At 50.5% G+C, this 16,483-nt stretch overlaps 1 protein-coding gene across 1 annotated transcript in view; it reads right to left on the bottom strand.

Moving 5' to 3' along the window:
- The window catches only part of TFR2 (transferrin receptor 2), a 35,379-nt gene that overhangs the window by 10,525 nt on the left and 8,371 nt on the right, over positions 1–16,483 (bottom strand). Inside the window, 6 exon segments of the mRNA XM_033171239.1 lie at positions 73–97; positions 100–157; positions 159–213; positions 2,503–2,692; positions 5,350–5,569; positions 5,665–5,724. Coding sequence (XP_033027130.1) covers positions 73–97; positions 100–157; positions 159–213; positions 2,503–2,692; positions 5,350–5,569; positions 5,665–5,724 — 608 coding nt within the window.

Here is a 16,483-nt window from a genome sequence, read left to right as displayed (position 1 = left end):
ATGGGAGAAGGATGGAGGGCGCTGAAAGAGCTGCCCCTGCCAAACAACCCCACCCCAGGGCCCTCCACTGACCGGTCAGGGCGCTGCAGCCCCACATATGGCTGTCGGTCCAGCTGTGGTCCAGGCCGTAGGAGCCGAAGGCACTGAGGACATGGCGGGGAGAGGGCATCCAGGCGAGGGGAGCCAGGCGGGTGGGGGGATTCGCTCATCATCCTGCGCAAAGAGAAGGGAGAGAAATGTTCCAGAAGAGCAGAGCAAGAGCCTGCTGGATCAGGCCAGTGGCCCATCAAGCCCAGAATCCTGTCTTCACAGTCGCCAGGCACCTATGGGAAACCTGCAAGCAGGATTCGAATGCAACACTCTCCCCTCCTGTGGTTTCCAGCAGCTGCCACTGATATTCCTTGTTCTGCGCTGCATCAACAAGGACTTTCTTTTACCTATTTGGAATCTCCCAACATTCAGCTCCATGGGATGTTCATGAGTTCTGGGGTTACGAGAGGAAGGAAAACGTTTCTCTCTCTGCTTTCTCCCTGCCAGGCATTATGTAATACGTAAACTTCCATCGTGTCGCTTCCTACACGCCTTTTCCCTAAGCTAAAATAACTTTCAGAAGACATCTGAAGGCAGCCCTGTATCTGGAAGTTTTGTAATGTTTGAAGTTTTACTATGTTTTATATATGCTATAAGCTATCCCGAGCGGCTGGAGAAACCCAGCCAGATGGGTGGGGATGATGATGATGATAATAATAATAATAATAATAATAATAATAATAATAATAATAATAATAATAATAATAATCCACAATGCTGCAGCCTTTCTTCACAGCAGGCTCATACCATCCCCTTGATCTTTTTGGATCCTTTTCCAATTCTTTAGGTAAAGGTAAAGGACCATTGGACTGCTAAGTCCAGTCAAACTTGACTATGGGGTTTTGATGCTCATCTCGCTTTCAGGCCGAGGGAGCGGCATTTGTCCACAGACAGCTTTGCAGGTCATGTGGCCAGCAGGACCAAACCGCTTCTGGTGCACGGAGGACTGTGATGGAAGCCAGAGCACACGGAAACGCCATTTACCTTCCCGTCACAGTGGTACTTCTTTATTTACGCGCGTTGGTATGCTTTCGAACTGCTAGGTTGGCAGGAGCTGGGACAGAGCGACAGGAGCTCACCCCGTCACACAGATTCGAACTGCTGACCTTACGATCAGCAAGCTCAAGAGGCTCAGGAACACAGAGACAGGGAACTAGGCTGCGTCCAAACCATACATTTAAAGCACATGGCTTCCCCAAAAGAATCCTGGGAACTGTAGTTTGTTAAGTTTGGAAGCTGGCGACCCAGAGACCTGCCTGCTCTGTGCTGGATCCAGAGCTGCGGCGAATGGAGAAGCGAGATCTTTTGGGGGTTTCTTGCTGTGAGCCCCTCCACCCTATGCTCGGGTTGTATATATGTGTCAATAAAACAACATATACCAAGGACACCACAGTCTCCGATGACTTTCGTTCCAAGGAAACCAAACCCTAGATAAGCGCTTGAAGGAACCTCCCCCCCCCCGAGTCTCTCACAACTCAGAGACTGAAGTGGCGTGTAACACTGTATTATTCAGCTTGCAATATGCTATGGCAAGGGATGCGGGTGGCGCTGTGCTCCAAACCACGGAGCCTCTTGGGCTTGCCGATCAGAAGGTTGGCGGTTCGAATCCCTGCAACGGGGTGAGCTCCCGTTGCTCTGTCCCAGCTCCTGCCAACCTAGCGGTTTGAAGGCACACCAGTGCAAGTAGATAAATAGGTACTGTTGTGACGGGAAGGTAAACTGTGTTTCCGTATGCTCTGGTTTCCATCACGGTGTCCCTTTGCGCCAGAAGTGGTTTAGTCCTGCTGGCTGCATGACCCAGAAAGCTGTCTGTGGACAAACGCCGGCTCCCTCAGCCTGAAAGCAAGATGAGCGCCACAACCCCATAGTCGCCTTTGACTGGACTTAACCATCCAGGGGTCCTTTACCTTCAACTTTACCTATGTTATGTCAGAAACAAATGTAATTAATTGTGTGATTCACAATTAACTTCAAAGCAATTCAGTGGAACAAAAACGTCGGAAACAATCCAGAAACAGGTAGGTAGCCGTGTTGGTTTGCCATAGTCAAAACAAAATAAAAAATAAAAAATTCCTTCCAGTAGCACCTTAGACACCAACTAAGTTTGTTCTTGGTATGAGCTTTCGTGTGCATGCACACTTCTTCAGATACCAGAAAATAATTATTCAGAAAATAATTATTTACGTAACATCCATCACCAATAACAAAAAAAGCGATAGCGGCTGTCACTCATATTCGCCCGCATGGTTTCTGATCCTCTACTCGGGCAAACACACAAATGGTGGTACAGTAATTCCTGCTCCTGTTTCTGATGGGAACTCCATTGTCCCTGGATTCCCATGCCCCACGACACCCCCATCATTTTGTTCCACTTCCTTCCCACAATTCTGGGGTGAGGGGAAAGGACCTCACCTGATGGTCCCCTCTATCTTCTCCTCATTGAGATACTTCTGGAACATCTCCCGCAAGTCAGCCCAGTACAGCGGGGCTCCCCTCTGGTCGTCTTCCGCCTCGGCGGGGCTCTCGTCGTTCACCACGGCCAGGTAGTCTCCGCAGACCATGCAGGAAGACCCTCGGGACAGGATGTACCCCAGGAGGAAGGCTGAGGAGAGCAGAGGACGGAGGGGGGCAGTCAGCCTTTAAAGCAGAGGGTTAGTATGGTTGCAGGGCAAAAGGTGCACTGATCACCCAAATTTAAACTCAGAGGTTTCTTCAGAGCCTAAAATGTAGGGATACCTGGAGGCTTTGCTAGAAGCTGGCTATGTTAGGATACATCCACAGTGCTTTCTGTGTCCGAGAGCTCCCCCCACTCCTGCTTTCCCCAGGAAAACCCACTCTTTAACACTGACTCAGAACAAGCACCAATTTGGGTTTTCAGTGAATTGCTGTTTGCTCCATTGAGCAGTAAAGAACAGGTTTTTGTGGGGAAAGTGGAGGGGGGAAAGCACTTGGACAGGGACCTGTGCCTAGAAATGTAGAGCAAAGGTAAGTGTGGATGACCCCCAGAAATGACTGTACCTGTTTCCCTTCAAAATGCACCCAAGCCAGCAGCACTTCATGTGGTTGTGAGTTCCATAGGTTAACCGTGCACCAAGCCTTCCTTCCCTTTGCCCTGACTTCTTCAGCTTCACGAGATAACCCTGCTGGGTTTAAGTCTTATGAAAGAGCGAGAGAGCTCTTTCTCTAGGAATGCTGGATCAGGCCAAAGGGGACCAACCTAGTCCAGCACCCTGTTCTCACAGTGGCTGACCAGATGTCCCAGGGGAAAACCTGCAAGGAGGATATATGAATATGAGAAGGGACCTGTCCAATCAGGGCAGGAATTGGGCTTTTTGGCTCAGAAAGGGACAGAATGCCTGTCTAACAGCTGAGTGCAAAGGGCTCAGTGGCCAGGAGAGGAATCTCTGGGCAGGATTTGTACCTGGGTGGAGCTCAGGGCATGGAGGCTGCAATTGGGAGGAAGGCCACCTGGAGCCACTGCCAGGTAGACTGGGATTTGTGGTGGGTGGGCAGAGCTACCCACCCATGGGTGGGGTCTATGGAGAAGTCAGAGGGAGAGAGACCACTTGGACCTTGGGGGAGAAGGGAGTTGCACAGCCTTCCTTCCTTCACTTCCCCACCCTCCCCTTAGGAAGGGTTGTGTAGCTCAGCTGGTAGAGCGGCTGCTTGGCATGCAGAAGGTCGCAGGTTCAACCCCCCCAGCTGATAGGAAGTCCTCACTCTGATTTCTTCCAGAGGTGCTGCCAGTTAATGTCTGGCTAGATGGGCCAGTGGGTCTGATGGGCGGCACATAGTTAATCTGTGGAACTCCCTCCCGCAGGAGGCAGTGATGGCCAACGACTAGAATAGCTCTTAAAGAGGATGAGACAAATTCACGGAGGCAGAGAGGACCTTTGATGTCTCCTAGCCTGGTTGGTTATGTTCTGCCTCCACAGTCGGAGGAGGCAGCGATGCTTCTGGATAGCAGTTGCTGGAAACTGCAGGAGGGGAGAAGACTCTTGGCCTCTGTGGCTACTGTGACAAAGGGATGCTGGACTAGATGGTCCATGGGCCTGATCCAGCAGGCTCTCCTTATGTTCTTATGATTTGGGCTGCATGCACACCGGAAGGACATCGTAAGAGCCCTGACAGATGAGGCTAGTGGCCCACCTGGTCCAGCGTCCTGTTCTCACTGTGGCCAGCCAGACGCCCCCATGCAGCCAGACACCCACAAGCAGGACGCGAGCCCAAGAGAAACTCTCCTCTCTTGCGGTTTCCAGCAACCTTTCAATCGCATGGCTTCCCCCAAAGAATCCTGGGAACTGTGGTTTGTTAACGGTGCTGGGAATTGCACCCCTGTCTGGAGTAAAATTACAGCTCTCAGGCTTCTTTGTGGGTAGATGGGGGGGGGGAACCATGTGCTTCAAATGTATAAGGCAGCTTCCTTGTTGACTCTTCAGTGAAGTATGAGAAGCTCGGCTCCCAGGGAGTTGAACCTGCCCTTTGGTGTAAAGCACCCACGGATGGCACTATATAATTCCTAAAACTTACGAATTTAATCCGTTAAGAATGCACATTCGTATGTCGAAAAATTCGTAAGTTGAAAAAAGTGATTTCCCCACGGGAATGCATTGGAAACGAAAAATTTGGAAAAATTCATAAGTCGAGTAAACCCCAACTAAAACCGCCAACGGATGTCCTTCAGATGTCAAAAAATTTGTAGGCGTGAGGGTACTTTTTTCATTCGTAAGTCAAAAAATTGGTATGTCGAGTAATTCGTAAGTCGAGGTACCACTGTATTTATATAATAAAGGGATGCAGATGGCGCTGTGGGTTAAAGCACAGAGCCTAGGGCTTGCCAATTGGAAGGTCGGCGGTTCGAATCCCCATGACGGGGTGAGCTCCCGTTGCTCGGTCCCTGCTCCTGCCCACCTAGCAGTTCGAAAGCACGTCAAAGTGCAAGTAGATAAATAGGTACCGCTCCGGTGGGAAGGTAAACGGTGTTTCTGTGCGCTGCTCTGGTTCGCCAGAAGCGGCTTAGTCATGCTGGCCACATGACCCGGAAGCTGTACGCTGGATCCCTCAGCCAGTAAAGTGAGATGAGCGCCGCAACCCCAGAGTCATCTGCGACTGGATCTAATGGTCCCTTTCCCTTTCCCTTTCTATTTATATAATAAATCCTTATGATCACAATATGGACCCAGTGCCTCTGCACAAGGGAAGCCCAGGCAGAGCTCAGCCCCGTGGCCAGATCTGGGGTCCAGATCCGATTCCTCTCACCCACAATGAAGACCAGGAGTCCCACAAGCACGAGGCAGACCACGGCTTTCCAGCGATGCTTCCACGGGCACTGCACCCTGTCTCCTGCCTTCTCGCCGCCACGGGCAGCCCCAGGCCGCTCAGCCTCCACCACCTTCATCTGCAGCCCTTCGGGGTCTCCGTCGCCCTCGGGCATCTTGCGGTAGATGGAGTAGGATCGCCGAGGCGGCTTCTTGTTCCTCTGGCGGGGGGTGGGGAGGAAGGAAATGGGGAGTCGGTAAAGAGGGGAAGCCACGGCCCTCAGACCCAGCCGGGTCGCCAATATTGCAGCCTTACCGCGTCCCGCAGCTGGGATCTCCAAAAATCCATGCCGTCCGGTTTTGCGCGGTTCCCGCCCTGCGGAGAGGCAGATGTTTGGCAGCTTCCAAGAACGTGAAATGAGATTTCCGCCAACCCCACCCGCCGCTTATCAGGATTATCACTGCCACCATGCCATCCCTCCCTCCTTCCCAGCTTCATGGAGGGAAATGGGTGGTTTTGCAGACGTGACTAACCGATCGGGCCTTATTATCAGATGTGTGGCCTCAGGGACTCTTATCAGGCCCTGCACAGGCAGGCAGCCCACCCAGCCTTGACGCTGGCCTGGTGGAGGCACCTGTCGTGCACGTACCACTTCCTCCGTTCTCGGAGCCAGGGTCAAATTTGCTTATTTCATTAGAACAGGGAGGCTGGGCACATCAGCCCCTGTGGTGTGGGAATCCCTTGCAGGCGACCGCAGGGCCTGGAGACAGGCAGCCGGGTTATGCATCCACAGCAGTGACCGGAGGAGGAATGACCGCTGGGAGGAGAGACAGCATGGGGCATCTGCAGCAGCACAGCCGGACGCCTTCATCTGCCCCGGCTGCAACAAAACATGTCTCTCCCGTTTCAGCAGGCACTATAACCTTTCAACAGTTTGACTTCACCCCCAAAGGAGCGCTTCTCCATTGTCTGCGGAGGCAGACGGATGCCAGCAACAATTGCACACTCACACACATATGCATATATTGGTGAGGGGTGCTCCATCCAGCTCAATATCACCTACACTGACTGGCAACAGTGGCTCTCTGGGGTCTCAGGCAGCAGGTTCCTCCCCCCCCCCCCCGCCCCAGTCCTACCTAGAGATACCATTGGAAATTGAACCTGGGACCTTTTCTGCATGCAAGGTTCTACCGCTGAGCAGTGGTTCTTTCCTTAAAATAAAGCCAAGATGCTAGTCCTCACTGAACACTGGGAGCTGCCTTTGGTCCATCTAGCTCAATATTGTCTACACTGAGTAGCAGCAGTGATACCTCTACGTATCAGACAGGTTATCTACGGGGAGATGCTGTTAGGGGTTGAACCTGAAACATTCTGCATGCCAAACAGGTGCTCTCTGCCTCTGAACTACAGCCATATTCTCCACTATGCCTGCTTCTGGCTGCCCCTAACCTGCCCCCGTTTTCCCTTCCTGTACCCAGACTGACCTGCCATGGAGGAAGGGAAATGGAAGAGCAGGAGCAATGAGAAGAGAAGAAAGTTTATTTTGCTTATTTTTTAATTGCATTTGTATCCCACCTTTTCCTCCAAGTTGCTCAAGGTGGTGTACAGAGCTCTCTGCCACCCACACCCATCTAAACCCCCAAATTAGAGAGTCACCCAGAGTGTTTCATGGCTGAGTGGGAGGATTTGAACCCTGGTCCAGTGCTGTAGCCACTACACCAGCCTGCCTCTCTCTTTGCAGCTAACATTCTCCTCCAACGAATGAACGCCCTCTTTCTCTCACACACAGACAGAAAGAGCAGGTTAAATATTAGCTCCTGTGTGTGATGAGTCAGGAATTCAGCTCTGTTGCCTCAGGTACATATATTCACTACTCCTCCCAGCAAAACTCAAGAGCCGATTGAACCCCCGTAAATCCTATTTCCTTTTGGGGGAACCCAGGAATCCTGATATTTAAAGCACCTTTAACCAGCTAGGACCTGCTCCCAATCAGGGAGGAAGTATAGGAGTTCTGGATCTGAGTCCCTCTTAGCATTACAGCCCAGGATCCAAAGAAATTACCCCTCATTTGGGGGGGGGGGGTCCCCTGCTTTTACACCATGACCTTCCAGACTCTGCCTCTGGTGTTTCCTGGACTTTGAGGCTCTCTCCTTGGGGGGGGGGCACCCCACCCACCTCACCCACCTCCTGCATCCTGATTTCACAAAGGTGGAGGTAAAAGTTATGAATAAAAATTTTAAACCCTTCATTTGCCAGCTCAAAATGGTCCGCCCCCCCCCTTTGCACCACCCCAACAAAAAGGTGGCAAAGTTGTAGGTGAAGTCTGGCCAGACAGGAATTAGATCAGCTGGTGGGAGCTGTAGCCTAAAACAGCAAGAGACAGTGTGGTGCAGTGGTTAGACCATGGGTAGGCAAACTAAGGCCCGGGGGCCGAATCCGGCCCAATCACCTTCTAAATCTGACCTGTGGATGGTCCGGGAATCAGCGTGTTTTTACATAAGTAGAATCTGTCCTTTTATTTAAAATGCATCTCTGGGTTATTTGTGAGGCATAGGAATTCGTTTATTCCCCCCCAAAAAAAATATAGTCCTGCCCCCCACAAGGTCTGAGGGACAGTGGACTGGCCCCCTGCTGAAAAAGTTTGCTGACCCCTGGGTTAGACTTTTGAACTAGGACCTGGGAAAGATCAGGGTTCAAATCCCCCCCACTCAGCCATGAAACACACTGAGAGACCTTGGGGGCCAGTCACCATCTTGTGAGCCTAGCCTACCTCACAGCGTTGTTGTGAGGATCAAATGGTAAGGAGGAGAACCATGTGCTCCTTGGAGGAAAAGGTGGAGTACAAACAGATAGAGATATGGGGGGCTCCAGGTTGGGGAAGGCTGAATTAAAGTGCGGGGGAGAGAGATAGGGTGTGACTGAGGCATGCCCAAGGGTGCCCCAAAGCAATCTCCTGACGTGGCACTTACTTGAGATCCCAACCTTTAACCCTAAGCCCTTCCCTCCGAAACAAGCAGACCAGAGAACCCACCGGCCACTCACTCCCTTCCATGCCCAAAGCCCTTCCCCTCCATCCATCCGTCACCCCTAAGACTCACTGGTTCTTGAGGAGGCCTAGCTTTGTGGAGACGTTTTGGGTCTCTTGTTGAACTCAGCGCCTGCCTCTCTTTTGCTCCCTTGCTGGGTTGCTCCTCCCCCCTCCGTCCCTCGTGGGCCAAACTTCCAGGTCACTCAACCCAGCCCCAGAGAGGAGAGCCTGACCTCCCTCTAGCCAGGGGTGGGGTGGAGGCAGGGAGGGTGCGAGTGCGCTTGTGCCGGGGTGTGCCCACGCAGCCCCACCTCCCTGACCCCGCTCCCCACTTTTGCCTTTTGCAGATTTGCCTTTATTAACGTTTAATGACGCGAACGAAGGCCACGTTAAGAAGCAAGCGACTAAATCAAATATTGGCATGTCGGAACCGCGTCGCGCAGCTAATGATGCTGATGAGTGCTGGGTGGATAAAAGAAAGTCCCTCTTCACGCAGGGAATAGTGTTAACCTGTGGAACTCGTTCCCGCAAGAGGCAGTGATGGCCACCAAGTTGGCTGGCTTCAGAGGAGGACTGGACACATTCCTAGAGGGAAATAAGGCTGCCACAATGGCTCTGCTCTGACCTCCAGAGTTGAAGGCAGCGAGGCTTCTGAATGCCCATTGCTGGAAACCACAAGAGAGAAGAGGTCTCTTTTGCTCGGATCCTGCTTGCGGGTTTCCCATAACAGGCACCTGGCTGGCCTCTGTGAGAACAGGATGCAGGCTTAGGTGGGCCACTGGCCTGATCCAGCCAGGCTCTTATCTTTAAAGATACAAGACGCATTCTTAGCATGACAGTGCGAGCGAGGGATTTGGACAGGAATAGCAAACGCTGGTTGTGTTACGTTTTGGAAAAGACAATGTTTTATAGCTGTGGCTCTGGAAAGGGTTTCTAAGGAACCAGTCGTAGGCTTGGTGGGGACCCAAAAGGACAACCTGTCCCAAACCCCTGCAATTCAGGGATATTGTGAGCTGAGTGACACTTTCATGTGTTGACCTCACCGAGCCAGATTATGGACCCCTGGTCTGAGTCGGTACAAGGCAGCTTCCTATGCTCCAAGTGAAAAGGATCTAAGGGTCTTAGTAGACCAGAAGCTTAACGTGAGTCCGCAGTGTGATGTAGCAGCAAAAAAGGCAAATAATAATAGTAATAATAATACCTTTATTGTCAATGTACAACCGGTGTTCCCCAGCCCAGTGGCCTCCAGACTACACCTGCCTTCAGTCCCAAGACAATATGCCTATGCTGGCTGGGACTGATGTGATTTGTAGTCCAAAACATCTTGAGATCACTAGGTTTGGAAAGGCTGTAGTAAGGACTTTGGAAGGAATGTGCATTTACGTCAATTCCCCATCTTCCCTGAAGGGGGCAGAGCAGCACCCAGCTAAGACAACCGTTTTCATTCAAGGCACATCAGCACAGTTTAATGCTTTCTAAGAAACTGTAACGGAAGGAGGCCAGATTGTGCAAGGCAAAGAGGAAGGGGGAGGCAGGAGGTGTGAATAGCTGTGTGTCCATTTGAACTTTTCCTGTGGTTTATTACTGTAGATCATGGCACGAGTAAAATAAGGTTGGCTTAATACGACAGGAGGCCCTCCGTTATTAACTTTCTCAAGGAACCAATATATGCTTCTCTCTAAGGACAGGTATACTTCATTTCTTGGCTGGCTCTTAATGTGGGTTTTGTGGCAAAATTCTCACACTCGCTTTCTGTAGGATTTTGAGAATGGCTGGGGATTCTTTCACTCTTTAGATCAAGGTGTGTGTGTGTGTGTGTGTGTGTGTGTGTGGTAGGAGTCGCTGCCTGGTTAAACTGTAATTTTGCTGCCCGAAGTAGCATTTATATATTCTGTCACTTTTGTTTCACACAATAAACCAAGCATTCTTTATTCCTTCTGTGTGAGAACGTCTTGTGGGTGTAAGGTTAAGGATCAACGCGTGTCCATAATGGGAACACAAAATTCCCAAACCATGCACTCGTGTATATGAATTCACGTGAGTGCTGGGCACGCTTGTGGGGTCAGACACACACTTGTGACAGAGGGGTGAGCACACACACCCTCACCCTCCTGCCATGCTGTCACAGAAGGGTAACACGCGTCACTGTGGCTCAGTTTCACTGGCCCCTTCGAAAACCTGGCAGGTCCCCGGGGAGCTCTTGGCTGTGAGTCGTTTTCCCAAAGTCCCTGTTCCCATAACACCTCTTCCCAACCCCAAGAAGAGGCTGCTGGATCAGACCAGTGGCCCATCTGGGCCTGTGTCCTGTTCTCACAGTGGCTAACCAGATGCCCCTGTGGGAAACCTGAGGCCACCAGATTGGGAAAATCTGATTTAGGGCATATTTATGATTTTATTTTTATGTTCCATACAATTTATATACTCCTTGATTATATAAAAAAGCAAACAAACTCAGGAGCAGTTTTCAAGAAGAATATTCACGCATTTACATATATTCACGTATGGTGGTTAAAAGCTTCCTGTTTGCGCCTGACATAGAAAGTGGTGGGTGCAGAACAGGAAGCATGAAATCCCCTAGGAAGAAGGTTGCAGCGCTTGGGACTTTTTAATTGAGAGGAAAAGACAAGGGAGAGGCTGCATGATAGGAGCCTATAAAATGACGCACAGCATGGAACTTGTGGGCATCCAATGAAGCCAGACGTTGGGAGGTTCAGGACAGATAAAAGAAAGTTCTTCTTCGCACAGCACATACGTTAAACTACAGAACTCTCTCCCACAGGAGGCAGTGGTGGCCCCCAAGCTAGTCAGCTTCCAAGATAGGACAAACTACTGGAGAATAGGGATATATGACGAATTGAAAAAGGTTTTTAGGTATAACTTTGATAAAAAACCAGAGGCATTTTTGTTGGGTATAATTGGAGAAGAAATTCCTAATAAAGATATAAATCTGTTTATGTATGCAACGGCGGCAGCGAGGATATGGTTGGTGCAGAAATGGAAGCAGCAGGAGTTACCAACAGTGGAAGAATGGCAAATTAAAATGATGGAATATGCAGAAGTGGCTAAGCTGACGGGGAAGATCCGAAACCAGCGTGACAAACTGTTTGATAAGGACTAGAGTAAATTCATACAATATATGAAAGAACATTGTAAACGTTTGTAGGATTGAGTTAAAATATTTTTGTAATGTTAATGTTGGGAACTAATTTACAATTAAAAGGGTAAAATTTATTAAGAGGTAAATAAGCTGTGAGTGGAATGCTAAGACCTAAGTGAATCCCTAGGAAAGCCGGAGAGTGGGGAGGAGGGAAGTCAAAGCTCAGTGCGAGCAATGCTTTTGGTGATATGAATAACTGATGGAATGTGATTATGATAAAATTGCAAATTTGATAAATATTATAATAAAAAAGAGAAGAGGGCTTTCAATGGCAACGAGCCACGATGGCTCAGGCAGCGATGCCTCCAGATGCCAGTTGCTGGAAACCGCAGGAGGGGAGAAGGCTCTTGTTCAACGCTGGAAACAGCACTGTCGGATTCGCTACGCAGTTGCAAGACAGCGTGCCAGGCAGGATCCCAGAATAGGCTGGCAAACGCAGCGCGCCCCCTAGCGCTGCCCCGATGAGGGCACTGGGGTCAGAGAAGCTGTTTGCATTGCACAAGAAGCAGGAAGAGATAAGGGGCTACCAGGGCTAAGCTGTCAGACTTTGCGGCATCCAGGAAGGCGTGGCCAAAGAAGGGAACGCCCCCTCAGGCTGGTAAGCCCAACCCTCTTTTAACTCTTCACTCCCTCCCACTGCATCTCTGGTTGTTCAGCCTATATTTTATCACTTGCTATATCTCCCAAGTCTGGAGAGGGAGATGCTCAGAGCCCAAAAGTGTTGTTTAAAAGAGGTTAAATTGAACCTAGCTTTATCGCAGGCAAAAATTATCTCTGTTTATTTCATTGAGCCGAGTTAGGCTGGTGTATGCCAGCCTTCGAGCTCCACAGAACTCTTCATCCAGGGGCAATTTTGGCAAAGAGTTCTGTGAAAGTCAAAAGACTGCAGGGTGCTCCACTGATCTAAGCCAGCCCAAGTTGTGTTTTCTTAAGGTAAAGGAAGGATTTAAGGAAGGGAATTTCAAAGACAGAACTGAAGCCAGGTCTGAAATATTCTGGTCAGTGAGGAGGGAAATGGCCACTGGACTGATTACCTGGCTTTCATAGGATTGTAGAGCTCGAAGGGACCCCCGAGGGTCATCTAGTCCAACCCCCTGCAATGCAGAGATCACAGCTAAATAATAGCTTTGAGCCATTTAATTCTGTCTTCCCCCAAGCAGGTGCCCTCCATATGTTTTAGACTACAACTCCTACAAGCTCCCAGCCAGCATAGCCGTATTATTCCACAACTGGGGGCAACTGCTGAGAAGTCCCTCTTTTCGTATCGCCACTGCCTGTAAGATCTTATTTATTTTACGTACGCCATCTTTTAGACGCAAGGCCCTCCCAGGGCAGCTCAGACCTAAGGAGTAATTTCAACAGAATGCAGTCAATATGCCCATCACCGCATTTCAAAACTTGGCACTATAACTCAAATAGGATTAGTTTAGAGACCAAAAAATCCCTAGATGTTTGCAGGTGAGCAATGGTTAGTCGGCTCTGATTCCTGCATTGCAGAAAGTGGGGACTGGATGGCCCTTGGAGTCCTTTAGAATTCTGTTATCCTACTGGTAAGAGAAAGGAACTCTGTGCATGCATAGAAACCCTTGCCTGTTGCTGCACCTAGCCCAGAGAGGTCCTCTGAGCGCCAACAAGGCCTGTTTTAGGTGGAGGCCAGGACTTCCCACCAGGCCTGGCCGCTCCAGAATTCTGTGGGCAGTTTCCCGGATCCTTCTCCTTGCAACCCCCCTGCCTGGTGTATGTGTGTTATCCCTGACACTTGATAACCCACCTTCCCATTTTCCTAGATTTCCAGGAGGTTTTCTCAGAAGTCACGTGACTGACAATGTCTCAGCGCTTGCTGGCGTAAGCGGCATTTCTGGGTCCTGAACGCAGAGCAGGACGTACAGGCCAGTGTGGTGTAGTGGTTAAGAGCGGTAGACTCGTAATCTGGGGAACCAGGTTCGTGTCTCCACTCCTCCACATGCAGCTGCTGGGCGATCTTGGGCTAGTCACACTTCTTTGAAGTCTCTCAGCCCCACTCACCTCACAGAGTGTTTGTTGTGGGGGAGGAAGGGAAAGGAGAATGTTAGCCGCTTTGAGACTCCTTCGGGTAGTGAAAAGCGGGATATCAAATCCAAACTCTTCTTCTGTGCAATTTATTTTTTCAATTTATTTTACACCCTGGGCTGCGACCCCAACACTGTGAGAGCCACTGTGTGGTGCAGTGGTTAAGAGCATTGATTCAAATCCCTCCATTCTGCCATGAAGCTCACTGGATGGCCCTAGGCCAGTCACTGCCTCTCTCTGCTTACCTCACAGGGCTGTTGTGGGGGTTAAATGCACCAGTGCTCTTCTGAAGCCGTCCAAGTTGGGTGCCATCACTGCCTCTTGTGGGGGGGAGTTCCATAGTTTAGCTCTGCGCTGCACAAAGAAGGACTTCCTTTTCAGTGGCCTGAATCTTCTACACACAGAGAATATCCAAGTTAAACTAAGCTAAGCCACCCCCCAGAGGCCGTCAGCTCCTGCATGAACATTTTGCAACCCCCAGCTCCCTGAGAATGCATATGCAATGTGTCGTGTTCAACAATTCTTCTCATAATCCTTAAGAACAAGATGGTGTATAGTGCTTTAGCGTATACTGTGCTTACAGTTTATTTTGCTCCCACAACAACCTTGTAAGGTAAGGTTGGTATTGTGAAAGACCTACATTGGCTCCCAGTACGTTTCCAATCATAATTCAAAGTGTTGGTGCTGACCTTGAAAGCCCTAAACAGCCTCAAAGGCCCAGGATACCTGAAGGAGCATCTCCACCCCCATCGTTCAGCCCAGACACTGAGGTCCAGCTCCGAGGGCCTTCTGGCGGTTCCCTCCCTGTGAGAAGTGAGCTTACAGGGAACCAGGCAGAGGGCCTTCTTGGTGGTGGTGCCCGCCCTGTGGAACGCCCTCCCACCAGATGTCAAAGAGATAAACAACTACCAGACTTTTAGAAGACACCTGAAGGCAGCCCTGTTTAGGGAAGCTTTTAATGTTTAATAGACTATTGTATTTTAATATTCTGTTGGAAGCCGCCTAGAGTGGCTGGGGAAACCCAGCCAGATGGGCGGGGTATTAATTATTATTATTATTATTATTATTATTATTATTATTATTATTATTATTATTATTATTATTCCCATATAGCAAGTGGAAGATCTGAAGAAAGCAGTCGTGCGCCTTTCTATCAATGTTCCCCACCCTGTTCGTTCAGGGAGCATGTGCAGGAGAAGCAAAAATTGTAGAACATAGAGTTGCAAGGGTTCCAAAGAGATCATCCAGCTCAACCCTCTGCAATGTAGGAATCACAGCTAAGAAAACCCTCACTGGACAGTCTTCACCCCCCCCCCCAATCACACACCTACCTAATATGGATGGGGCTCTATTCATTTCCATTTGTAGCTACACGGGGCTCCTTTGCTCACTTGGGACCGCCCCCCCCCCGCAAGGGAGAGATGCCTGCAATTTAGGATGGGCTGAGCATTTTATTTCTAGTAATTCCAGCTCTCATGGGGTGTGAGGGCTAACAGCGACCCCCCCACACCCCTTACCCCCATCACAGGACCATAGCAAGGGTCCTTTTACAACCTCCTCCTAAACCAAGAAAAGCAAAACTGAAAAACAAGCTGGATAAAAATGGGGTTTCCTTCATCACGAGCGTCTGCTTTAGACCTGGTTTTTTTGTTTTTGTTTTTTTTATCCAATTGCCTTGAGACAGGAGGCAATTAATAAACCAATAATAGTAATAAAAAGTTAGGAGGAAGAAGGCGGGAGTTGGCAACAGAGGGAGGCCAAAGACTCTGGAGGCAGGAAGAGGCTCCCCGCTCCCCACACCTGCTGTGACCACTGGTCCCCGCTCCCATTCTCTGGAGGCTCCTCTGGGAAGGCCGATGGCCAAAGGTCAGAGGTCTCCCTTCCCGCCTGGCCTGGTTGATCTGTCACTGTCGCTGGCGCCGCCAGGCCTCATCCCCTGTTTGGAGACGCGGCCAGGATCGATGGAGCCGCCCGCCTGGGTCGGCGGATCAAGGCTTCCTCGGCGTGTGCAGGCCAGCACGTATGAGGAGCCGGGAGCCACTGGGAGCTCTGGCCGGGGGCCCAGCAGCACCACACACAGGGTGGGGAGGGCAGCAGAGGAGCAAGTGGGGGGGCAGGACTCCTGGGTCCCATTCAGAGCCTGGAAGAGAGGGGAGGGAGGGGCCAGGATACCTGGGTTCTCCGGGAGAGGAACTGGGAGCCTTTTGCAAGGAAAAGAAACCCAATGTGGGGTGGGGGAGATCAGGGGACAGCTGCTCTGCAGGCAGGAATTCAACCAATGACGCTTTTTCCCCTAGAGAGGAAAAGAGGGAGGAAGCTGTACCTCTTTGATTTCTGCCTGCTCTGCAGCTGTTTAAAAGTCTGGAGGGGGAAGCGGGGAGTGGCAAACCAAACTTGGGCAGAATGGATGTGAGGTAGGACTCTTGAGTTCCCTGGGGAGGGAGGAGTTTCCTGCCAGCAGTCAGGATACCTGGGTCCCCTGAGGCAGGGAGTTCGTTCTGGCTTAAGAGCAGTGACACGGCAGATCCAGAATTCCTGATTTCTCCAAAGAAGGAAGATACTTCTGCAGAGAAAACAGTGGGAGGGCAGAATCTCCTCGTCTGCAGGCAAATGGATGAGGGCTAGTGGTTTGGCCCAGTCTTGAATATGGGAGCTGAGGGGGGCTCCGAGTTCTAAAGCTCCTCTGAAAGACATGGCCAGACTTGCACTGGCTGGGCAGACTTTGCCAGCGAACACTCAGCACCAGTTCTTCACCTGCAACGTTGCCCGTGAACATTCGGCCTCAGTTTTCCATCTGTGAAATGGGCCCGATCAAGACGTAATTGAAACCGTAGCACTATTTCCTCCGTGAGGGCTACGTGAAGCCTTAACGGCAGGAAATGTGTCAGAGGGGTGGACTC

The sequence above is a fragment of the Lacerta agilis genome, chromosome 14 (genome assembly GCF_009819535.1).
Source record: "Lacerta agilis isolate rLacAgi1 chromosome 14, rLacAgi1.pri, whole genome shotgun sequence".
In the NCBI taxonomy this organism is placed as follows: domain Eukaryota; kingdom Metazoa; phylum Chordata; class Lepidosauria; order Squamata; family Lacertidae; genus Lacerta; species Lacerta agilis.
Note: the sequence above shows the minus strand (reverse complement) of the source record. Positions and strands in the feature narration are given on the sequence as shown.